Below are 25,853 nucleotides of genomic sequence, written 5' to 3'. Positions count from 1 at the left end.
GGCCTGACCCTGTAGTTCTCATAGCTATGCTTTCTTTATCCTTCCTTTGCCCCTCCCTAGCTTTACTGAAATACAATTGACTTATGACCTTTTCCCTTCCTTTAACTGTCCAAAATTCTGAAAGAAGTCTCTTTTCCATTTCCTTAACTCTTAATAATCTCTGCCATCAATCTTTTATCTTACTCTACTGCAGTGATGACCTCACAAGATATCCTCAAAGGGCGACATTAAGGACACTCTTCTTGTTGAAGCTTTGCTTCAGATATCCTCCTCAAACAACCCACTTTACTTTCTTATCCTCTTCATCAATGGCTTCGTCTCCTAATCACTCCTCAAGAAGCACTTAGCGCCACTAACCCTCAGTGCCTCCAGAGTGGTCTTGCCATTCTCCTCTGTTCTCAAGGCTCCACCAAGACATTAAGACATCACAGTGCTTCCTGCCTGGTGGGCGGCAGACAAATAGAGAGCAAACCTCAATGTAATGTGATAGGGCTATGACTGGCATATGCACAAAAATCTGTGGGAAAGCTTGTTACATGTCAGGTATCTAATACCCGTGATCAGAAGTCTTCAACTTCTTATTAAAATACCCATTTTACAAATACTGAGAAGTTTAAATAACTATCCAAAGTCATGTTATTGAACCACATAGCCAAGATTCAAACTGAGATCCACCTGTTCTAGAACACACTCTTCACTTGAAACCACTCTCAACCTCACAAGGGATTACTGCTACTTTTTTTGGAGCCCAACCCAAAAGGCACCTGAAATAACTAAGAAAACACCTAGAGAAAAAGAAACAAGAGAAATACACCCATCATAAGGAAAGCCAAAGTCTGGAGATGTAGGTTCTAATTCCACTTTATCACCAGCAATAATAAGAGCAATGTCTCTTCCCCATTTTCCTCACCTATAAAATGAGGAAGTAGGACCAGATGATCTACAGCCCTTTCTAACTCTTATCATGCTACGTGTTCTTTTCTGCCTTTTTGACATTTTTTCCCCATCCGGCCCCTGAACTTGAAGCATTTCCTAAAATACCAAAAGATCCCTTGGTACTGTGCTCTTTTATATACACTTGAGAAAGTTCCTCTATTCTCACAGGTTCAACTACTACTACTTCCTAGGTACGATCAACCTCCAAATATCCATTTTTTGCCTTGACTTCTCATCCAGGGACCAATTCTACATCTTTATCTGCTCTTCTTGGTGTTTCCACTAAATAGGCTATGGCCTCAAAACCATCATCTTATCCTTGAATTCAAAATTTTCCCTTCAAAAACCAATGTTCCCTTGACCTTCTAAGTTTCTCTCAATAACACCTAATTTATAAATTAGGCTTACTAAGCTTAAGAGCCATTTCATTTCTTCTTTTAGCACAACTAGTAAAGTACGAGGCCTACAATTATCCTTGGTAAATAATTCTCATGAAAGATAGAATTTATAGCATGCCCCTCCTAAGACTCAGAATTTAAATTTATTTTAAGGCTACTAAGTCTCTATTCAAAATCAGGGGTCAGCAAATACAGCCTGCGAGCCTGCCATCTGTTTTTGTGAATACCGTTTTATTGCAACAGTCACACATATTTGTTTACGTACTGTCTGTGGCCACTCAGCTACACCACCAATGTTGAGTAGCTGCAACAAGAGGAGTAGCTGTGAGAGACTGTATGGCCCACATATCTATCTAAAATATTTACTACCTAGCCCTTAATACAAAAAGTTTGGCCAAATCTGTCCTAAGTAAGCAATTTCATTCTCATCACTATATTATCCCTTAAATCATAGCTATGTCCTCTTCACTAGACTCTCTACCTCATCCTTTCCCAAATCCAATCTATCTTAGTACACAAGTGCCAATCTTCTAAAATCACCACTCCCACGTTATCCATAGGCTCAGTGCTTTCCTACTTCCCGTCTAAACTGTTATACAATTCCTTGTGCTGGTATTTAAAGCCTTCCCCCCTCCCCCCAAAAAATAAATAAATAAAGCCTTCCCAGCATCGAAACACCCAAATCATCTGTTTTCACCTTACAGAGTTGACTCTTGAACAACATGGGTTTGAACTGCATGGGTCCACTTATACACAGATATTTTTTGATATATAAACATATTTCCTCTTCCCTGTAATTTTCTTACTACCATTTTCCTTTCTCTAGCTTACTGTATTATAAGAACACAGTGTATAATACATATTAACACACAAAACTGTATTAATTGTCATTAAGTTAGGCTTCTAGTCAAAAGCAGACTATTAGTAGTTAAGTTTTCGGGGACTCCAGTTAGATATAGATTTTTGACTACACAGAGAGGTCCCCTCCCTGTAACACCTACACCGTTCAAGGGTCAATTATTCTATCATCTAATGCTATATACTGCTAATAAGTCTCTGCTCTGGTATGGCCAGTTCCCTCACTATTTCTTAAAAATGAGATGTCCATTCCTTACCTCCCAGGTTTCCTTTCTTTTCCTGCCTGTAATCCCCTACACTTCTCACCTTTTTTATGAAAACTCTATCCATTTTACATACCCCAGGGCAAATCACACCTTTTCTGTAAAACCAACAACTCTGGCCCATGTCTCTCTCACTCTTGGTATCCTATGACAATTTGTATCAATACCAAATATTTGCACAACTACACTCCCTTGTGTCTGAATCATTTATATCTATGTCTTTATCTTACCATTGATACTGTATAAGTCTTTGGGAATTCTCACCGTACCTAGTATAGTGCTAGGCTCAAGAAACACTTGCTGAATTGAACCAAAGTCAGTATGCTTTTATACTTACACAATCTCAGTCAATCTGATGTGCCAGGGAAGAAAGCCTAATGTACTGTCCACAGGACCAAACTTTAATACTAAATCAGGATCAGGAAAACCAGTTGAACCTTAAAAAGAAAGACCAAGACAAGAATTTAACATGTATTGCTTACAAGTAAAATGACCACAGGCAAAATCTATTAATCAAATTGGCTTTTTATGCTCTGAGTATGTTTCCTTCAGAAGGTTTATTTGTATTTTTCCAATTCCCACCTCACTGCCCATCATACACTTTAATATCTATGTTAGTTCCATATGTGAAAGTTTTCTCTAAAGACCGTTTAATTGGATTACCTGATAAGAAAGGGTAACCCCATTCCCATTCTAAACCTTGCAGGTAGCCTTCAAATCCCATCCATCTTTCAACACAAGAGTTTTCCTGGCATTCTGGGAAACACATTGCTTTAGGGGCACAAATGCTTATTCTGGCCACAGAATCATATAACTTCAGAGATGAAAAGGAACTACAAAAGTCCTTCCTTTCCTGTTACCCTTCACTTTATAGCTAAGGACTCAAAAAGATCAACACCTAGCTACACAGTATAAATGTTTTCTCCAGAGCCCCAGCCTAGGGACAGAAAACACCAGACACCTCTGCCTCAACAAAGGCATGGCCATTTGGTCTCACAAACTGGCTTCCATACAAGGCCTGGTTTAAGAAAAAGAGGGGATAAGGAAAGTGTATAACTGCTTTAAAAATATTAAAATAGTCACTGACAAGAGCACCTGGGTGGCTCAGTGGTTGAGCGTCTGCCTTTGGCTCAGGTTGTGATCCCAGGTCCTGGAATTGAGTCCTGCATCAAGCTCCCCACAGGGAGCCGGCTTCTCCCTCTGCCTATGACTCTGCCTGTGTCTCTCATGAATAAACAAATAAAAAGTTTTTTAAAAAATTTTAAAAGTCACTGGTAGAACAGAAAAGATGCCATAATCCAAGAGACCCAGGCTCTAATAGTTTCTGATAACTTCAATATTGCTACTAATTTCCAGTCACACAACCTCCCAAGGACTTAGTTGCTTCATTTGTTAAACAAGGAGACTAGATTGGACAGGCCCATCCAACAGTAATAAAGAATTATTTCCACAACAAAGTCTCTTTAAAGTCTATTTTGGTAAAGTAAGTGGACTAAGAAGAATATATAGTCCTCTGCCTAGTAAAAAGCAAATTCTCTTTAGCTAAGAAACAAAAAAAAATTAAATTAAAAATGGCAAGAAGGAACTTCTCACTAATGGTGTTGTGAAGAAGGTGATGAATCCTCCTCTCTCCCCCCGAAGAAACACATATTAAACTGTATAAAACCAAAGACTTAAGGGCACTAGATACTGGCCAGAAGCAGACAATTATTCTTTTAAGGACAACAAATGAAACAACAGCCAGAGCTTCAGGTGAGAGCAGAGTAAGGGTCTTTGTCTTTCCTGCCTGGGAAGTTCCTTAACTTTACCCCCAATCAAACGGAGAGAACTATAGTTTTATCAGCATGGGGTTGAGAGCAAAGCTAGCAGATTTGCTGCTTGTAGCCAAAAGATATGGACTCCATTTGGCACTGAAGACTGTGGGCAGGAGAGAGGGAGCAATGATAAAAACCTAGGGTTCTGTGAGCTAACAGTGGCAAACTCAAAAGGGAACAAATGAGGAAAACCCACCATTTGTTAGCCTGATGTTGTAGCCCCAATTAGGGCCAACAGTATAATGGTCAGAAATTTACCAGGAAGATCCTGGAAACAAGGACTCAGAAATAAGCTCTCTGCATATCCATGGCTGACCAGGGAACCACCCACATGCTAAGAATGAAAGAGGGCAGCAAGAAAGCCCAGTGAAAAGTAACAGTCAAGAAGACAAGAACTGGTGGCAACTCTGAATGCACTTTCCAACATCACACAGAGATCAGGGAAGCCTTACAAACTTAAAGTGTTTGAGCACAACCAGTGTGCATATCACTGTCTGACACATAAAACTAGACAGACACAGGCAGTCAGACCTAGAAATAAAATCAGAAATAGAAAATCTGAGCAGAAAAAAAAAAAAAAGAAAGAAAAGAAAATCTGAGCAGAGACAGCAGTTGTCATCTTTAAAAAATCTTAAGACTCTGCAAAATGAACTACCAGAACTATTAAATGAATATTAGCCAGGTGGCAAGATACAAAATCAGTATTAAAAAAAAAAAACACCACATATCCATATATTATCAACAAACAATGCAAAAACAAAAATCAAGAAAACAATCCCATTAATAGCATCCAAAAGAATAAGATACTTGGGAATAAACTTAACAAAAGCAGAAACCCAAATCCTGAAATTATAACACACTGTTAAAAGAAAAATTAGGATCCAAATAAATGGATATGCTATGTTCATGGATTAGAACACTCAATAATGTTAAGATGGCAATTCTCTAATTGAGCTACAGATTCAACCCAATACCTATCAAAACAGGGTATTGTGGAATTTGCCTGTGAAACTGACAAACTGACTCCAAAATTTACATGAAAATGAAAGGGCCCTGAGTGTAACCAAAGTTTTTTAAAAAGAAAATCAAAGCTGAAAGACTTACCCTACATGATTTCGAAGTTTACCATAGTAGGCACTATAGTAATCAAGACATGTGGCATTTGAAGGACAAACAATATAGAACAATGGAATAGAATAAAAAGTCCAGAAATAAACTCAAAGACTTACAGTAAATTGAGATTCAATAGAGGAGTCATAGTAATTCAACAGAGAAAAAAAATGGTGGTAGAAGAACAACCTCACACCATTCACAAAAATTAAGTTGAAATAGATTACACATTGAAATGTTAACAGCCAAAGTGATAAAAATCTAGAAGAACTGTGACTTTGGGTTAGGCAAAGATTTCTCAAATATGACACCAAATGTATTGATCCACAACAGGAAAAAAAAGATAAATTGGATTTCATAAAGATTAAACACTTTAAAAGAAACCAGTAAGAAAAATAAGCCATGGATTATGAGAAAATATTCATCCCTAAGTCCCACCTTACTACTGAACAGAGATGTGTACCCAAAATAAAGACCCTTAAAACTCAAGAAGACAAACAACCCGTTAAAAATAGGCAGAATGTTTTGAACAGATTCTTCACTAAAGATACAGATGAGCACATGAAAAAAAGCTCCATGTCATTAGTTATTAGGAAAATGTTAATTAAAACCACAGTGAAGGGCAGCCCAGGTGGCTCAGCGGTTTAGCACCGCCTTCAGCCCAGGGTGTGATCCTGGAGGCCTGGGATCAAGTCCCATGTTGGGCTCCCTGCACGGAGCCTGCTTCTCCGTCTGCCTGTGTCTCTGCCTCTCTGTCTCTCATGAATAAATAAATAAAATCTTTAAAAAAAGAAAAAAAAAACCACAATGAGATACTATTACCCACCAGAATGGCTAAAATATAAAAATAATAAATAAATAAATACAAAAACTGACAATACTAAGCCTTGGCAAGGATGTGAAGAATCTAGACTCCTGTACATTGCTCATGGAATGTAAAAATAGTATAGCCTCTTTGAAAAATAGTTTGGCAGTTTCTTAAACATTCAACTCACCATAGAAACTAGCAATTTCACTATGTACCAAAGAAAGGACATGTCTGCACAAAGACTTGTATGTGAATGGTCACAGCAGCATTATTCAAACAAACCTAATGTACATCAACTGATGAATGAATAAACAAAATGTACATCCATAAAACTGAATGCTATTCCCAACAAAAAGTAATGAACTACTAATATTTGCAATGTGAATGGACCTTAATAATATACCAAGGAAACAAAGCAAGACATTGAAGACTACATAATGACTATGTTTATATATAATTTCTAGAAAAGACAAAAGTATAGTCAAAAAGCAGATACGTAGCTGCCTTGTGTAGGAGTAGGAATGGTGATTAACTGCAGTCACAAGAGAACTTTTGGGGGTGACAGTATTCAGAGGGTTCGCTTCTGTCAGATTAGTAACTTATGGACTGTGTACATTTTTACTTATCATGGGTTTACTACCCCTGAAGCCAACACCTGGGTTCAACACTGTAGCACTATGTAGAATTGGCTACCTGAAGGACCACTTTTAGTCCCTGCATCACTTTCAGGACACCCTCGTAAATTACTCTGTGGTTGAGAGGCCTTACAGAATCCAAGAAACAGTCAACACTCCAGTAACCTACAATGAGCCCTACAATGGTCTACTTTCAATCTATTCATTCAGCCTGAATATTGAATACAATAGGCAATAAGAGAGAAGACAAGAGGAGAGCAGAGGAAGAAGTGAGTAGTCAGTGAAAGTCAGTACTCGGTGAGACCATATGGTCAGAGAGTGACCGTGCTCTGTGAGCTCTGTGACAGACACGTTAAAAAGTGGAAGAAACAAGAATGGAGGGTCAAATAAATGACTGAGTTAGACAAAAAAATGCATGATTAAAGTGTAAGATAAATGGAAATTCTATGTGAATGAACAAAAAAATGCATGTCTGAAATTGTAAGGCTATAGAAGCTATCACTGGACATGAACTTGTAAGAAGTACTGCCTTTCTTCAAAAGGATCCAGGATAATGCCAGTAGGCAGAAGGACCATAAAGTTAAGGCAAAAAGTTCCTAGGGAGCTCTAGAAAGAATAACCAACTTAAAAGCTTTTTAATAAATCTTTAAAGGAAAAAAACTCTATAATGTTATACCTGGCATAACATGACAAATATAGGAAGTATATTCGGTATCATATAAGAGATAGAATATTAAAAACAGAATAATGAATGATAAGATTATTTTCTTGGTAATGCCTCCTAAATAGCAGTTAAATTAAAATTTAACAGTTCAAACTAAAAAGACACAGTGAGAGGAGTGTGATATTATAATAAAAAATAGATATTTGGTCTCTGTCCAGGTTCCTAGCACAGAGCTCCTAAAATCCTTGCAATTTCCTGAATGATAGGAGTATTTTTTATTATTCATAAGCCCCCTTTCTGCCATACCTGACTTTATGTTAATGATGACTCTTGGTGGGCCTCTAGATAGCTTTAAGATAGGAACTAATTGCCAGAGAAACCAATCATGCGATTACAAGGCTGAAATTTCAGCCATCCCTTCCAACCTCCAAGTAGGGAGGGGAAGGGAAGCTGAAAACTGAGTTCAATCCCTAATAGCCATTGATTTAATTAATCCTGCTAACATAAAGGAACTGCCATAAAAACTCCTAAAAGGCAAGGTGCTAATAGCCTCCAGGTTGATGAGCACAATGTGGTGCTGAGAGGGTGACTTGCCCAGAGAGAGAGCATGGAAGTTGACTGCACCCCCTTGCCAATATCTTGCCCTAGATGGACCATTTCTGAGTTGTAGCCTTTATAATCAACGGGTGAATGTGTAAAGTTCCCTCCTGAATTCTGTGAGCCATTCTAGCAAATTATCAAACCTCAGGAGAGAGTCACGGGAAACCCTTATTTATAGGCTGTTGATCAGGTGGTCTGGGCAGGTGACAAGTGCAGGTGGCTGAAAACTGCAACGGGCATCTGTTGGGGGGGCGGGGGGTGAAGGGGGCAGTCTTGTGTAACTGACCCTTTAAATCTATAGTGTTGTCAAACACTGACTCCAGGTGGTTAGAATCAGAAGTGAATTGAATTGCTGGATACCCATTCGGTGTCTGGAGAACTAGAGAAGTCACTCTTGGTATAGGAAAAGCATCCCAGAAAGCGGGGGGGGGGGGGGGTGGAACACAAGTAAAAGTCCTATAAATATTCAAGGATATTTATCACTGCCCCACAAATCCTCTAACATCCTCTCCTTTACCAGTAAGTCCTCATTCAAGTGAGTTGACTACAAATTTCATGATCTCAAAACCATTTTCACGTGTGGGTCTTGAAAATTTCAGAAACAAGGGTAACAATAACAAAATCAGGCTTTATTGCATAAACAGAACCTAGATGTTCTCCTTCATACCGTAGCCCTGTGGGATAAAACTAATAACATACATATATACATACAGGACTTACTAAGTAAACTGTCTAACATGTCTACATCCAAATCTGCAGATCTCTTTTGCTGCTGGGCTACTAATTGGCAAAAGTCCTGAGCAGCTCTCACAATATCTGCTTTTCCATCTTCTGGGGAGAGCACCCTCACTGCCGATCGGCAATTTAAAACTGGAGGAAGAAACAAACAGGTTAGGAAATAAAACATCCTGTTCCAGACATATTTCAAAATCCATTTCAAGAAATATTAAGCTCAGACTAACTAAAATAATAGTTCTTATAGTAAACAAGAATCATTTAAGTCCTTCAAATTCAGTATCAAAACATACCTACATACACCCCTCTGAAAGGACTCACACATCCCATCTGCATATGTATTTATATACTGCCTTCCTTTCAGAGTGCTTAGAGACCTTGTATCTCTGAGTGCATCCTCTAGAAAACAGGGATTATAGGCTAGTTTACAATTTTCACTCATCTAAAATGTCACCTACAATCATGGTACAGTTAGCAGTTACACAAGACCAAAATGAAGACTACGAAAAAAAATGTGTTTCCGTGGAATAGGTACTGTCCATTTTATCAGGCTCTGATTCTATGGGACTTATTTTATAATTGATAGGATTCTACATAACTGACAGCAATGCCAAATTCTTGTCTATCGACATGCAAATTCTTTCTTGTCTAGTAGAGGTTCAATTATCTTCTCTGTAATGCCACAGAAACACTAGTTTTGCTTCCATTTACATGTTCATTTCAATATTTCTGATCTAAAAGTATGTCCATTCTCTAGATTCTCTTTCGAACTAGTTACAAAATCCACCTGATACCTGGCTGTTTCTGAGTTAAATAAAATCTTTAACGTGTTTTTTTTTTTTTAACATCTATGAAAGTCATAATTTTATTGTTTTCTGAAAATTATCTTTGAACAAGATGAAGAAAGCAAAGTCTAAATCTGATCATTAGAGATGGTGATAATAAAGATCTACAGGGATAACAGAATTTGCCTTGAAACACAAAACACAAAACTGCATAAGTTACTCAATTTCACACTCATGCTTACCTTGATCATCTTTGTCATTACTATTTGCAAATTCTGGTGAGTATTTGGAACAATCTAAGCCCAGAAGTTCCTGCTGCTGTTTTAAAATTTCATCCATCAATCTGGAATTATTTCTTTTGAAAATACCTTAAAAAGAAAAAAAAGTAAAGTAAATAAGTAAAGTAAATCCCAATTAGGTTAATTTATCCTCTTCAATAATTACTGGATGTTTGTTGTGAAAACACTGAACTCAGAACTGAATAAATTCCAAATGCAGTAGTAACTGACTGAACCTGAACTAGAATCTAAAGAAAAGTACAACAAAACTCTGTTAACACAAGAGTCTGGAGTCAGACTAATGTAAAAAAAAAAAAAAAAAAAAAAAAAAGGCAAGGGTGATTTCTTAGTCAGTATGCATATGATAAAATTAGACTGAGAAAGACATTTTAAGAGATCATTTACCTGAAACCTTATTTGCAGATTAAGAAACTGAGACCCAAAGTCCTGAAGAGTCTTGTCCAAGAATTTAAAAACTGCAGTAGTGATCTAAAGCCCTTCTCTTCTTGACTCCCAGTCCGATGAACTTTCTTTGCAGAGCCACCACATGTATTCAATACTATTACCTTAATGTGATTTTTTTCTTTTAAGATTTTTATTTATTTGAGAGAGAGAGAGGAAGAGAGTACGTGCACACATGGTGAGGGGAGAGGCAGAGGGAGGAGTCTCAAGCAGATTCTGGGCCAAGCCTGGAGTCCTACGTGGGCTTGATCCCACGACTCCAAGATCATGACCTGAGTGGAAACCAAGGATAGGATGCCCAACCAACTGTGCCACCCACACACCCCTTGATTCACCCTTTTTTTGATTCACCTTTTTAATGGTAAGGGGAATTAGTATGAATTATGTAAAAAGTAGAGAGAATCCACAAAAGTAACAAAATCAAAATTTAGTAAATTCAAACAAAGCATGGAAGACATATTACATGAAACCGTGTTTGATCCTTCAACTGTGCACAGAAAAGTTAAAACTTTTAACTGCCATTAGGTCATTGAGAAAGATGAAGGAACTATGTGACATAAAAATATACAATTAATAAGGAGAAGCTTTAAAAACCAGTGACAAGTTTTTAGTTGTTTTCAGAGGATCAACTTTCTAGTGGCCATTGGCTTTTTACCCTTTATCCTATTCCTACTCCGTATTCTCAGTCAGATTTGACTTTAACAGCACTTCAACGATTAACTGGGAGAGAGAACACAACAAATATATATAAAATAACAGAGAATCTGCTGAATCTGCTGTATACACATGACAACCTGGTGGTATACATGTAACAGCAGTTCAAAGATAAAAAGCAGTCTCCCTTGGTAGGGAAAAGCTTTGTAAAATAAGCAAGACTTGAGAAACTTAAAAGAAAATGAAGAGGATACTGTTTTTCAGAAAAAAAAAAAAAATACTGAATACCCAAAAGACAGACCAATGTTGCTGGAGCAAAGGATCTGAGAAAAGGGGACAGGTCTAATTTTCATTTCATGTTGCCTAACAAACAGGTAACCAACAACATGCAATCAACGTGGGAATGGTGGAAATTTATAACTTTGGGAAAATTAACCTCTCAATTAACCTGACTACAGAGAAAGTCAGGCAGCAGAGTACTGTGATAGTCTATTCATAACTTGATGAAGCAACGGAAGGAGTTCATTAATAGAAGAACTGAGAGAATGAAGAGCATGACTTAATTAGAAATGAACACAAAATTCCATGGCTTTAATCCTAGCTAATAGAAAATAATCAACTTTTTTTAAGTGGGAAAATTCTAGCAGAGAACTGGTTTGAGGAAAACATAAGCTTAGTTTTAGACAGCTGATGATAGAATATTTAGGCAAGGGGTACTGAAAAAGTGATTAAGACAGGAGGGAAGCACATTCAAAAGTGTCATCCACGTGGGTAGAGATGTTAACTGTTTTGCTCACCAGGGGCCAGGACAGTGCCTGGCACAGAATACTCAACAAACAAATGTCTGCTGAATGTCTGCCGAAAGAAGACAACAGGACAGAGACTAGACTAGGGGGATCTCTTTAGGGTAAATGACATTTCAGCTGGCCTATGAAGAATTAATTAGAAGAACTGTACAGGGGTGGGGCTGGGAAGGTAACAACACAAGACAGAGGACAGAGATGGAGACATACATTTGGGAGTCCTCCTCCTCAAGGTGAAAGGCAAACACACAAGAAGTGAGAAATGAGATCTCCAAAGGTAAGGACGCACACATGGAGAAGAACAGGGGCCAAGGTCATGGCTCCTTTAGGAAAAGCCAGGAAATATAAAAGAACATTTCATAGTACCCATATCCAGAGTGAGATTAAACAAAAAAATATAGTCCCAAATACAAACAAAATTTTTGAAGGAAGGTGATTAATGTCAGAAGCCATTTGAAAAACAATGTTTAGTACAGTAACACTTGGGCAACAATGCAGATGTGTAGGACATAAACATCTTCAAGTCAATCGTAAAATTCACATGTACAACACAAAGGCATATACTACGAAACAACTATATGATACAGGCTTAGGAACGGTACAAGATTTCCAATTATTTATGCAAATAAAAAATAATTTAGACTACAATTTCAGTCTACATCATAGGTATCAATTATGGAAAGCATATGAATTTTAAAAACAATGCAAAATCTCCACAACACTACTGCCAGGACATGGAACTTAGTAAAATGTTAACCAAATCTATTTCTCATATGAGCTAAAATTATTCATTTTAATAGTAACCTACCAGTAGGAATCCTTGCTTTTGTCTATTTACACCACGCTGATCCCTTCCTTTGATACTCTCAAGACCTGCTTCAGTTCTCACTAACTCACTCATCTTTGCTGTAGCTTCCAGATTAAAACAGGAACACGTTACAGGCACTCTTGCTCTCTCCAAATCAGTGGGTGATACTCTTTATCACCAAAATGCTCATTCTCTCTTCTCAATCTGTATCCTTTCCTTCTTAATCTCTCTGAAGTGTTACCATTAGTGACTACCCTGCTTCCTTCTCAAAATTCTATCCTTACTCCAGCTTGTCTGAACACCCTTTCTTGGTTCCACTGCCAACCTGCTCCTTGGATGGCCCCTTCTCACTTCCCACTGAATCCTTTCCCACTTCCCACCTGTAACTGGAGGTTACTCCTAGAGTTCCTATGTCAGCCCTCTCTTTCTGTCCATGTGCTCCTCTTTAAGTCTACTCACCCACAGGACTGTACAACCACTCAGGGCCAGGACAAGTATAAGATGAGCGAGGCAAAACTTAAGGGGGCACTAAAAAACTCAGCAACTAAGATTAATAATAACTTAATGTAATGTCATTAACAACCTAATGCAAAAACATCCACCATGAACAAAACATTGTAATTTTAAGTAAATGCAGGATCAGCATTTTGTTAACAATTCCAGTTCATTCAAACTATCTAATTCTACCTGTGAGTTCTATGAGCATCTAAAAATGAACAAATCTAAAACTTGGCAGCTTATTTTTTAAAGCTAGTTCTCAAACACTTATAGCAAGTTTTAAAAAAATGGAGGAGTACCATAAGTGCAAGACTTATATGCACTTAAGGAAAAGGTCTAGATAGGAATAGGCAATATGAGAACAGTGAATGTATAAGACGGTAATACAAAAGGTGATTTGAAATCCTAACTGCTGTTAAGCTATCTATATAATCAGAAGGGGGAAAAAAAGTATAATCCTTTTTGTTGTTCTATTTCTAATAAAGGCACCAGTACCTGCCCAGTCACCCAGACATCTTCTCTACTCTCCAGTATTTTCACTGCCACCTCCAATGCCCTATTAACATGCTAAATCCATATGCTCTCCTACAGTAATATTTCCCATATCCATTTGTTCCTTGTCCCCAGTTCCAAGCAATAGTCTTTTTCTTTAAAATATTACAATCACCTTCCAGTAGGTCTTCTTACCCCTTCTAGCATGTATTACTAACTAGACTGAAAACCAGATTAAACTTTGGGTTCATCTTCAATCCTGACATATTCTAATTTTAGTATCTCTAATGGCTCCGAAAATGTTTACTGTACCAAAAACATACTGCTCAGATCAGTATTAAGATTGCAGCCTGTGTTCCATACTTGGTGGGTAGAAATAATTTGTTTATGAAACAAACGAATCTATTTCTCTGTAATACTTTATGCCAGCAAATTAGAATTGCTTTTTGTTCCCCCCAAAACATCTGACATGAGTCCAACCTCTGTCCTTTATGTTACCTTCCCAACCCCGTGCCCTTAAAAACTCTTCAAAGGCCAGCTAAAATATCACTTATCCTCAAGAAGCCCTTCCCAATCCCATAGCCAGATATGCCCCATTCCTCCTCGGACTCACCTTCACCCCCTCCAAACACACATTTTATTCAAAACTCCATACTAAACAATATTTTACTTTTTATTATAACTTAATCCTCCTACAGAACTGTAGTTTTACTTAGGAAGTTGGGTCTTACTCATCCCTTTTCCCCTAAGGCACCTTCCACATAGCAGGAGTTCAATGTTTATTTAATAAACTGAATTATCAGTGCACAAAGTGCCACCTAACAACAAAACCTAAATGGACCTGTCACGGAATGGAATTTTTAAGAAGTCTCCAGGAACCTCTCACAATAAAAGAAGGTACTTCCTTAGCGCACAGAGGCAGAAATTCTGTTAAAAAGGAAGAATACACAGGAGGCACAGTTACAAACTTCTCTTTAATAAAGATGTTCGTAAAGTTATTTTAAACACAACCTTTGTTTTGGCTGATTTGGATGGAGAAATTAAATACAGAAGTCTAGTTCTTGAGAGGTATTAAATACATAAAGCACAGTATCAGCAAGATGATTCCTTATACCTCACAGCTTGCTCCATCCAGAAATCCTGGTTATACACCATGTTAACTCTCTCACTTACCTATAAACAATACTATCAACTTAAAATTTTCTTCAGGATTCAAAGTGTGCCCACACATATTTCACATGATACACAAGAAATCCAGCAAGATATAAGAGTGCCTTTGACTATGACAAGCAATTCCTCTGATATCATAGTATGACATTAGGCAAGTATTTATACTTGTGGAGTTCTTTTTCTCGTAATTCATCTTGTTTGTCCTCACAGGATCTAAACAAAAGCCAAAATGTTGTCATAAAAGAAACTACCACCAAAGTAATTTTATGTAAAAGGAACTTGAGAGATTTGTTCAGAAATAACTGACCTAAGGGAAAACAATTACAAATACATTTTTGAGAAAATCCTATTTTACAGAATCATACAGTAATAAGCTAAAATAATTATTTTATCCCATCTTGTTACAGATGAGGAAAGAGACCCAAAAGGTCAAGCAATTGTCCTTGGTCAAGAGTCTAAGACTTTGGCCTGAAATCCAGGTCTTTTAGATTCTACTTATTCAGTTTAATAACTATTTCTAATCTTGATAAACAATGCTAAACCTACTTTACTAATATACCCATGAAATTTTTAATTCCCCTCTCCCAAAGTTGAACTCTTATTAAATACATAAAACTAGCTTTTTTACAAATAAGTGATATCTTTAGAAAGAACTAAGACTAGGGCTCTTTTTTAAAAGGCTTTTAAAGAAGGTTTCACAGGGCTAACAGTTATTTAAATTCCTTAAGAATGATGTGGGGATGTAAAATAAGTTTTTGCAATAATAATTTAAAGAATGTCATATTATGTTTTGTTGCTCTACAAGTGTATCTCACATACTCTCAATTTCCTAAGTGTAAACTACATGTAAATACAGAGAAAAAAGATATATGAAAGGACTATTTTTTTAAAACACACACATGTACATGCACGCATGAACATCTATAATTTCCATAAAAAATATAAACTATTATGCCAGGAAACTGGACTTCAGAAAGGCTACAATGTTTTTGGTATTACTTGATAAACTTTACCTGTGTACTTTGGGGGCCAAATGTGAACTTTTTATAGTCTTAAGAAATATCTATTTTAAATTCTAGTATTGAAATCTACTTACAATGCTCAATGTTTAGACAACAAGGTAAGGTAATGTCCCCCAACCATTCATCCTAAACTGAGTGTCCCCTAACCTTACCATCATAGCACTCCCAATGTTTAGTATTCCCCAGTCTTTGTTCTCATACATGTGTAATCCTGGCTTATATGATTAAGCAATTTTGTTTTGTTTTTTTTTTTTGTTTTGTTTTGTTTTTTTTGATTAAGCAATTTTGTATCCTGTTTTCTTCACCTGTATAATATGTATCCTTCCTTGGTGCTATCTCATGATTATTACAATTGCATTATTTAACAAAAAAGTCTTTGCTGACTTGGTTTAGCTCTCAAAACTTAAAAATTAGTACTTCCAGACCTGAGATCATTACCGCTATAGCTATTGCATACTCTCTCAGAATTTAGGTTTTCATCATATTCAGGGGGAAAAAAAAATGGCAGTACAACTGGTGAACACAGAAATTAAGTGGAACAAAAGGGCATTATATGAGGTCAGACAAAGGGTAGTATACAAAAGGGTCTATGGGCCTTGGTAATGAGCTGAGAAAATATTCCAAGTGTAATGGGAAGCACTTGGAAGGTTTTATTCAGAATTTGAATGATATTATCACAAAAGATCACCTTGCTGATGAGTGAAGAGTGGATTATACAGGGGCCAGAATATAAATGAAGACCAGTAAGGTGGCTACAGCAATAATCCAGGTAAAATATAGTAACTCAAACTGGGGTGACTGCAATGTACAACCAAAAGAAGTGTTCAATTTGGAACATATTCTAGAAGGCAGGCCAAGGAGGCCTATTTATAGATTACAGGCGTAATATGATAGAAGAGACTCACAGAAGAGATCTAAGTTTTTAGCTTGAGCAACTGGTTGAAAGGTACTAGTATTTTTTAAGATAAGAAAAACTGGGAGACAGGTCTGGGGTGGGAGGGAAATTCAAGAGTACTGTTTTGGACATGCTGAATGCCAAATAAAAGTGAACCTGTTAGTGAGTTGGATACGGGATTCTGGAATTATGGGAGAGATCAGGACTGGAGTTACAAATCCTGGTAAGAGCATTTAAGGAACACCTGGTAAGACTGGAGAAACCATCTGGGACAGGGGTCAGCAAACTACCTGTTTGGAATACAGTCACACCTGTTCATTTATAACTACTTTTTTGGCCTCACTGGCAGAGCTGAGTAGTTGTAACAGGGACCTCTAACCTACTAAGCCCAAAATATTTAGTAGCTGTCCCTTTAAGAAAAAGTTTGTTGCTCTTTAACCTAGAAGACAGAATGAAGGAGAGAACCACAAGGGCATATATACATATACGCAGTACAAAACTCTAGGACACCCCAACATTTAGAAGTGGAACAAATGAAGAGAAGCCAGGAGGCTCAGAAGGAACAGAGAGCAAGACAGGAAGAAATCCAAGCTTATAGGATGTCATAGAAGCCAGGGGAAAACTATTTCAAAGAGAGTGGAATTAAGTATGTTCTATCCACCTATCAGATTATATACTGTATTCAGGTACCTTACTGTAGTCTTTTGAAATTTCTACTATATTCATTGAAATGACATTTTGGAATTAGAGGTTTCAATATTTAGTCTACCCTTTCACTCAAGCATGGGTAATACATTAACTGGGTAATACAACCAGGACATACATACTTCTTTCAAATTAAGTAAGAAGGACTTTAATTAGACAAGTATTCAGTCATCAAATATTCCTTAAATACTGCTTCTTTTGAAATTTATGTGAAATGAATAATCAACGCCATAAAATGAGACTTTCAAAGCACATACTTAATATATCTTTTTTAAAATCCGAAATTAGAATGTTTACCATGGTTCTCCCTTCTCTTCTATAGAAACAGACTTCAAGAAACATCCAGCAGCAAGTATTTATAAGGACAAGGGAAGGGAGGAAAGAAAAGTGGGATAAACACTAAAACAATCTCTCTTAATTATAAAGCATCTAACCAGTTATGGAATTAATATATTTCTTTATAAATAAATGCCCATCCTTCAAAATGGCCTACTTTCTATCCTTTAAAACTGGACACTGGGATCCCTGGGTGGCACAGCGGTTTAGCGCCTGCCTTTGGCCCAGGGCGCGATCCTGGAGACCCGGGATCGAATCCCACGTCGGGCTCCCAGTGCATGGAGCCTGCTTCTCCCTCTGCCTATGTCTCTGCGTCTCTCTCTCTCTCTCTCTCTCTCTGTGACTATCATAAATAAATAAAAATTTAAAAATAAATAAATAAATAAACTAGACACCTAAATAAGTTACCTAGTGGTTACCCTCACTTAATTTTTCTAACAACCCAATTACGCTATCAGAGGCAATCTTGAGAGAAGAAAATATATACTTATGAAGTATTTAAAATTAAAAAAAAAAACTACCATGAAAACTTTACATGACTAAAGCAGTCATAACAAAATAAATCTTAGATGCCATTAAACATTTCTATTTTGAGAGAGAGCCCCAGGCTACTTCACAGAACAGCAATTACACTGGAATAATAAGCATGGTGTAGCAAGGGAAGATACATGTGTGACGGTGGTACGGCATAATGCAACAAGTACCGGGCTTCCAGTTCCAACTCTTCAGCAAGAGAGATGGGTAAAATTACCAACCATGTGGGCTTTCTCAGCCCCTGGGCACACATTATAAAAATGAGAAGAATGTCTTCACAGACTCTGCTTACAGAACAAAGAAATGGTTCAACACAGAGCAGGAGTTCCATAAAATTAATCTTAGTTGATTAAAAATGTATACCCTGTGATTCATAGGATAAACTTTTGTATTAGTGGTATAAAGAAAATTCCATTTGCCTTCAAATATGTTACAAATCATTCCTATTACCTGTAGATAAGTTCCACTTTATCAAGGCTTTAAAATGACCCAACATAATTAGGAATAGTACTAAAAGTGACTATATTATAGTCATATTCTCTTACCAGTGAAAGTCAGTATAGCAAAATGGTTAGGTATAAAAGCTCTGCAATAAAATCTAGTTCAAATTCTAGATCTGGTCCTTACTAGATATGGGTCCTTGGCTTTCTAAGTGTCAGTTTCTTGATGTGTAAAGCTGCTAAGGATTTAATGCACTTCTTTGCATAATTTCTGGTAGACAGTAAGAATTCAACAATGACTATTCCTATTAAGTAAGGGTTTATTTTCAGACACAGATCCAGTACTATGGTTAAACAGAAGGGTACTCAAGAGAATGAGGTCATTTCTAAAGCCAAAAAAAGCAGAATAAAGCTTTTCAAAGTCAGCAACACTGGGGATGAAGTAGTTCAGAGGCTATCTAGGAAGTAGCAGGGTGGACATTATTATAAGGATTAATGGTAGCCTTTTGCCAGGTAGCTAACTCTGACACAAAAAGAGGACTTTCCAGGATGCTAAGATACATGTAAAATTCTGCACAAGACATGAACTACACAAAGCTGAGGACTAGGACCAGATGTTCCCTGACATGAGTTTCCACATTGAGGAATACGAGCACTCCAGTTTATATTGCTCATTATATCAAGATGTAATTGCAATACAACCGGACTTCAAAACTTCCAATTCTATGTTCCAAATACAATAAGAACAATAAGTACTTAGTAAAACCATATTTCCCAATGGCATCTGTATCACTGAGCAAAAACATAACTAGGGCAAATTATGTTCATTTCTCTCCATTATTTTAAGGTTCCTGGGTGCTCATGTTGGGAAACCAATGTACAACACCAAACTACACACTGTAGGAGAAGCAAATATGAAAAGGATAGATAGCATCTGTGGAGCTTACAATCCAGTAAGATGATCCAGGCACATATATATGACTACTGCTTTAGAAAACAGAAATACCTTTAGAGATACACCAAGTTCTGAGGAGATTCAAGGATAGAGCAAGAAAAGAATCGAAGAATCAAGACAGGCTACATAAGAGATGATAGGATGGACTTAAAAGGATCAATGACAGCCTTCTGACAAGTAGACAGCCATTTGTCAGGGAAAGGAGAAGAGCCCTTCCAATGGGAGAGAACGTCAAGTCCCCTAAACCTGGGATACAGCAAAAGGTATATGAAATAGTAAGAAGTAGGCCGGGGAGGCTGGGAGTACACTGGACATTTTTAATTCCAGTGTGAGAAATCTGTACCTAAAAACAATTTCAGAAGACACCTAGTACAGATTTTATGACTTTACAACTATTGAAGTAACACCAGAAAGAGCAACGCAGAACAAAGACTCCTGTTCTCTTGTTGCTGAATCCTCACACAGAAGGCAATGCCTTATTCTGGATCACTCCAACTTATGGGAACTAATACTAAGACCCTGCCCAGACTACCTCACGCATGAAAAGGAACATGAAGAACAAATAATTTGAAGTAAGGCAAGTAGCAGAATGTCCCTCAGTTTGTGCTAGCCATTAAACTTCAGCGTACAGAGGCAGTATGCAGTTTGATAAAAACGGAGGTGCTCAGGTCCCGCTCCCCTAATTCAGTCTGATCGATAATACCTTGAATCTCTGTTAGAAGCATCCCCAACGACTCACTCTTAGATGGTCCACAGGTCACATTTTGAAAAATCCTGCCCTACCGCAAAGTCCCCAGCATGGCACCGATATGGCCGGGCAGTAAGAACAGGTCCCATCACCAAAGATACTAACACATACCCAGACAACATGGAGCTAAGCGTACTTCAAGTGAGAGCCAGGCAAGCACAGCACCCCTAAGGCTGTAGCTCCAAAAGCCCCTGAATTCCAGTTTTTGTGCCAACCCAATTATGGTCCTTTCTTCAATTATAATCATGGAGTCAAATTAGGCAAATCCCTTTACTAGAATTCTGATGTTAAGAAATTCCTGAGAAAACAACTCCAATTTCTAAAATATGAAGCAATTACTGGCAGAAATTATTAGAATCAAGAAATATGGCAGGTAAACGAAAATAAAAAGTTCAGTTTTGCTGTCAAACCAAAATAAATATCAATGGGTCTTATTTTTTTTTAGTCTCAGGACAAAACATAATCTAGACCCAATTACAATTAATTAAAATGAATGCTTATTTAAACTCAAATTTTTAGGTGAAGAGGTACAGGCCAGGGAAAAATGTAAGATGGTACAGGAGCTTGTCTCCAAGATGCCTGCCGTCGTCAATCCCTGCCTACCCCGCATCCTTCCCACGACTGCCTCTCTCCCATCTTTCTGCACTAGCTGTTTTCTCATGGAGAGGTGAAATCTATTTCGACATTTTGGTTTGGGGCAGACCTCTGACTCTCAACTTCTCAAACCAAGAGAATACAGCCAAAGTAACACTGCAAGATTCCCTAAGCTCAGCAAAGACGCCTTGCAAACTTTGGCCTTTGGCCAGGTCACTGGGAATACTCTTTGAAGGAAGTCAACTATGATCTGACTACCATGAGGCCACTATTAAATGATAAAGTCCAAGCCAGCCATGTAGAAGGACTATGTGAAGGCAGATGACCAACCTGCCTTCATCTATTCCAACTCTCACAAAGCAGGCATCAGACTTATGACAAGAAATGTTTATGTCCCAGCCACTATGTGACTGCAACCTTATGAGGACCAATCCCCCAAAATAACTGACCAACTGAACTGAGTCAACACAGAAGTTGTTTTAAACCACTATGCCTTAAAAAAACAAAACAAAACAAAACAAAACAAACAAACTAACCACTATGCTTTGGGGGTAGACTACAAAGCAATAGAACAGTCACCCAAGCCTTCACCCTACCTTATTTCTCAGCTTTTCTTTTCTTTACACAAACTTACATAGTATATTTACTGTTCCCAACACTACTTGGTGCTGTTGTTCAAGACTGTCTAATAGGAATGCTACCAATAGGGAATTCCCTATTCACATATAGAGAGGGGGGGAGGAAGAGACAGTGGGGGAAGAGACCAGGGCTGTGGCAGTGGGTAGAGGATGGAGAACACTACTGTTCATGCTAATTCAAATTCCACCTATTTTTGCAAGTGTCACCTCCTTCCTGGTTATGGGCATATGAGGGGTAACCCTGCTCCACTAGGAGTTTTTTCTTTCCTTAAACAGTCTCTGCCACTCAGCATTTATATATTATTTTTTAGTAGGCAATCTTAACTTGAGATATTTTAAGTCCTTGAGAGACACAATTTTTTGTATTTCTTTGTGTCCCAGTACTTCAAAAACCATAGTAAGGTACTCAATAAATATGACATTTGTTATTTTTTTTAAAGTTAAATACCAAAAAAAAAAAAAAAAAAAAAGTTAAATACCTATGCAGAAATAGATTTAAATAAAAGTCTGTTTGGGATAACTCAATAAAGCTTAAGCAGCTACACTTCCCTTAAAAAGGACAGTTTTTCTCACATATCCACACAGCTTCCTTCCTCACCTCCCTCAGTCTATATTCAAAGGTCAACGAGGCTTTCCTTGGCTACCCGACTTAACACTGCACCCCCTCTTCTACTACTGCCTTTCAACATTCCTATCCCCTTTCCCTGTTTTATTTTTCCTCATTTCACTTATGATCTACTTTACCACATATTTTGCTCATTCATAATATATGTAAGTTCCAGGAGCACAGGAATTTTTGTCTGTTTTGTCCACTGCTACTCCCATGCCCACACTAATACCTGGTATTTAACACATGTCCGTTGTTACTGCTGAATGAATGAATGAATGAATGAACCAAAACCAAGAGTGGGTAAATCAAAAGCCTCTTATTTTAAACAATGAAGTTATCCCCTTAAAAAATAACTAAAACTGCTTCTAGAGTAGGGCAAAAAGGGCCCTGAGTCTAGTCACTGGCAAGAACTTTAAAAGTCCTTTCTGTGTTCAGTCAATGGCAGGTTAGCTTGACTTCTTCCTTTTCATTAACAGTGGTTTTTCTTTCAGCAAATATGACAGAGGCTATTTCTGAACCACATCAGCAGCTCAGCAGCAGGAATTGCTGGAACAAGGAAGTGCAGCAATATGACAATCTGGGTTGGGAGGCACAGCCACCCAGGGAGACTGTGGAGCTAGACCTCCGCCTGCCCTCCGCCTTCCCTCCGCCTTCCCTCCTGGCACGTCAAGGTACTTGCTTTACAGCAACCACCTGTATACAAGGGATTCACCACACTGTTTAATGGCTTCGGATAATTTCCATTTCTGCTCCTCACTTCTTTCTTTCCCCGCTTCCTAACAGTCTCGTGATTTCTACTGGTCTGCTGACTTCTTCGGCAAGTCCCATAGAAATATCAGCCCCTATTCAACTTTACCCCTACCGGTTAACCCATCATTTGACGGTGACACGCTACTGAGTCACCAGACTCCTCTGCTGCCTGCGAGGAAGGGGACAGACCAGGCAAGAGTAACCCCGTCCAAGAGTCACTGTCTGGCCTCCGCCGCGCCGTTGGGACAAAACCCCACTCTTACGACCCACTTCCCTGACGAAGATTTTAAGGGAAAAACGAAATCAGACTGTAGCTTCCGCGGGGCGCGGCAGTCACTTCGGTGACCGAAGTGGGGGGCTATGCTGTATGCTGGCAAATCGAACTCCAATAAAAAAATTAACATAAAAAAAAAAAAAAACCACCAACCATGGGACAGCTCGGGTGGCTCAGCGGGTTAGCACCGCCTTCAGCCCAGGGCATGACCCCGGGGTCCCGGGTTCGAAGTCCCACGTCGGGCTCCCCGCGTGAAGCCTGCTTCTCCCTCTGCCTGTGTCTCTGCCTCTCTGTCTCTCTCTCTCTCTGTCTCTCATGGATAAATAAATAAAATCTACAGAAATTTAAAAAAAACAAACCACGTTCCTTTTCTTTCCTTCGGCAGGTACACCGAGATTACGGTAGGCACCACCTCTTGGCCTCTCCTTAGACTCCCCGGCTTTCAGGACCCGCGGAGGCCAAGCCTGACTTGGAGAGCCTTCCCCAACCTTCCCTCCGACTGCACTCAGGGTCCAGCCGAGGGCCTACTTCCTCGGCGAGAGCCTCTCTCCCGGGTCCTCCCAGCGGTTTCGGACTCGTTATTAACCACGTCGCCGACGCGCGCGGCCGCCTCCCGGGGGCCTGCGGGGCCGCGATGCCACCTTCCAAGGCACCGGCTTGGCGCGGCGCTCAAGGCTCCGGCCACCCAGCGAGGGCCCGACTCTTCCACCGACCGAGGCCGCCCGCGGGGACAAATAAATGCCTTCCCGCGACCAGAGCTTACAGGAGGGAAGCACTCTATCCAGCCCTGCGTTAGCCGCCAAGGACCGAGGACCGCGCGCCACCCCAGACCCCCGAAGGCTGGGCGACCGCCTGCGGTGCTGCCTCTCGAGCCCCCCCGCCCCCACCTATTTCCGGAACCGCGGTTCCAACGCCACCTGGCCCCGACCCTTCCCAGCCTCGCAGCGACCTAAGAGCAGTTCTGGGAATCTTCTCGGAGGGAATCACACCGGCGTTAACGGAGGGGCAAGCGCGGGACCAGCGCAGAGGCCGGTGACCCTCTTTTGTGACACTAGGGCACACTGATCCCGTCTGCCTTACTGGGGCGCTACAAAGAATAAGCAGTGTTGTGGGCTTGGGTTTTTTTTTTTTTTGTCTTTTTTTTTTAATGCACAGAAAGCGGCTGACTCGAACACAGGGAGTCAGCAGGTGTTGGGGAAATCTTATCTCCCTTCCTCGAAAGCGCTGGCACCGTACTCTGCAGTTAAGGGCCTCGGGAGCGGGCCAGCTGGCGGAGCCGGCGAGCGGCACGCCCCGGATCCCTCCTGCCCGCGCCGGACCTCACCTTGGTGGTCGTAGACGCTAATGTAGGAGATGCCCACGGCCATGCACCACACCACGAGGCTCGCGATGTCCGAGAAGCTGGGCTCCTGCTCCTCTTCGGTGACCACCAAGCCCATGTGCACCGGCAGCTTCTCCAGGGAACGGCCGTCCGCGCGCCAGCGCAGCCGGGGGTGGGCGGCGGCCGGGCCCGGCCTCCCGCGCGGGTGCCGGGGGTGCGGGCGGTTCCTGCCGGCGGCCGGGGGCTTGCGGAGGGTGAAGCCGAGCGGCGCTAGGACCGCGGCGGAGGCGGCGCGGCAGCAGCGCCGCCAGATCCAGTTCCAGGTGCCGAACCGAACGCGGAGCCAGGAGGTGAGCGTGCGGTGCAGACAGAGCAGCGCGTGCAGCACCCGCCACACCAGCTCGTACAGCCCCGTCATACTCTCGTGGCGCCCGGGCACCCTCTCCTCCCTCCCTCCCACACCCGCGGCGCGACGGCTCTTTATCCAGCCCTGCGGCCGGCGCGGGCCATCGCTCCACGTTCCCCCGCCCCCCACGCCCGAACCCCTTTCGACTGCCAACACCTCACCTCGCCCCCGCCGCCATCTTCCTCCTGCCGCGGCGGCCCCGCCCCCACGAGTACATGGACAGTTCTGATTGGGCCGTGCGGGCCTCTGACGCGGCGCCCGGGGCCGCGGATGTGGCCCAAACCCGCGCGGCCAGGGAGGGCGAGCGCCTGCGAACGGAGCGGGCCGGGGGCCGCGGGCGCCCCCTCGAGGTGCGGAGGCCGAGGTGCAGACGCCGCCAGCCTGCGCGGGCAGGACACCTGGCTCGGAGGTGGGAACGCGCGAGGTCAGGGACTCCGCGTCCCTCGGGGCCTTGGCTGTCTCGTGCGGTCTCCTTTAATGGCTTCCAAGGAGTAGGCGTGGCCCGACGGGATTGGAAATTACGGACGCCAGAGAGAACCTCGGAATAGAAGGGAGCGTGCATCAAGTGTGAGGCTGGGGATGAGCGAGGGTCTCGGAAAGGAAGTGAGTGTGCAGACGCGGGAGCGTGCCCCGACACAGGGTCTTCGGTCAAGCCTCGAACCTGAGGTCCGTCCTTCCTAAAGTGCGAATGGAGATCTTTACTAATGCTTTTGTTTTTAAGATTTTATTTATTTATTCATGAGAGACACACAGAGAGAGGCAGAGACACAGGCAGAGGGAGAAGCAGGCTCCCTGCAGAGAGCCCGATGTGGGACTCGATCCCAGGACCCCGGGGTCATGACTTGAGCCAAAGG

At 40.5% G+C, this 25,853-nt stretch overlaps 1 protein-coding gene across 2 annotated transcripts in view; it reads right to left on the bottom strand.

Moving 5' to 3' along the window:
• The window catches only part of NUS1 (NUS1 dehydrodolichyl diphosphate synthase subunit), a 28,795-nt gene extending 3,722 nt beyond the window's left edge, over nucleotides 1–25,073 (bottom strand). Inside the window, exons 1-5 of one of the 2 annotated variants that reach the window (XM_038526647.1) lie at nucleotides 24,597–25,073; nucleotides 9,849–9,974; nucleotides 8,807–8,956; nucleotides 2,793–2,892; nucleotides 1,600–1,638 (exon numbers count right to left, since the gene is read on the bottom strand). In XM_038526647.1, coding sequence (XP_038382575.1) covers nucleotides 1,617–1,638; nucleotides 2,793–2,892; nucleotides 8,807–8,956; nucleotides 9,849–9,974; nucleotides 24,597–25,011 — 813 coding nt within the window. In that variant the 5' untranslated portion in view covers nucleotides 25,012–25,073 and the 3' untranslated portion in view covers nucleotides 1,600–1,616. The remainder of the gene's footprint in view (nucleotides 1–1,599; nucleotides 1,639–2,792; nucleotides 2,893–8,806; nucleotides 8,957–9,848; nucleotides 9,975–24,596) is intronic. The other variant, XM_038526646.1, reaches the window with a different exon arrangement.
• Nucleotides 25,074–25,853: the final 780 nt, after the last annotated feature.

This window comes from Canis lupus, chromosome 1 (genome assembly GCF_011100685.1).
Source record: "Canis lupus familiaris isolate Mischka breed German Shepherd chromosome 1, alternate assembly UU_Cfam_GSD_1.0, whole genome shotgun sequence".
NCBI classification, from domain to species: Eukaryota; Metazoa; Chordata; class Mammalia; order Carnivora; family Canidae; genus Canis; species Canis lupus.
This window is presented reverse-complemented; position numbering and strand designations above follow the sequence as displayed.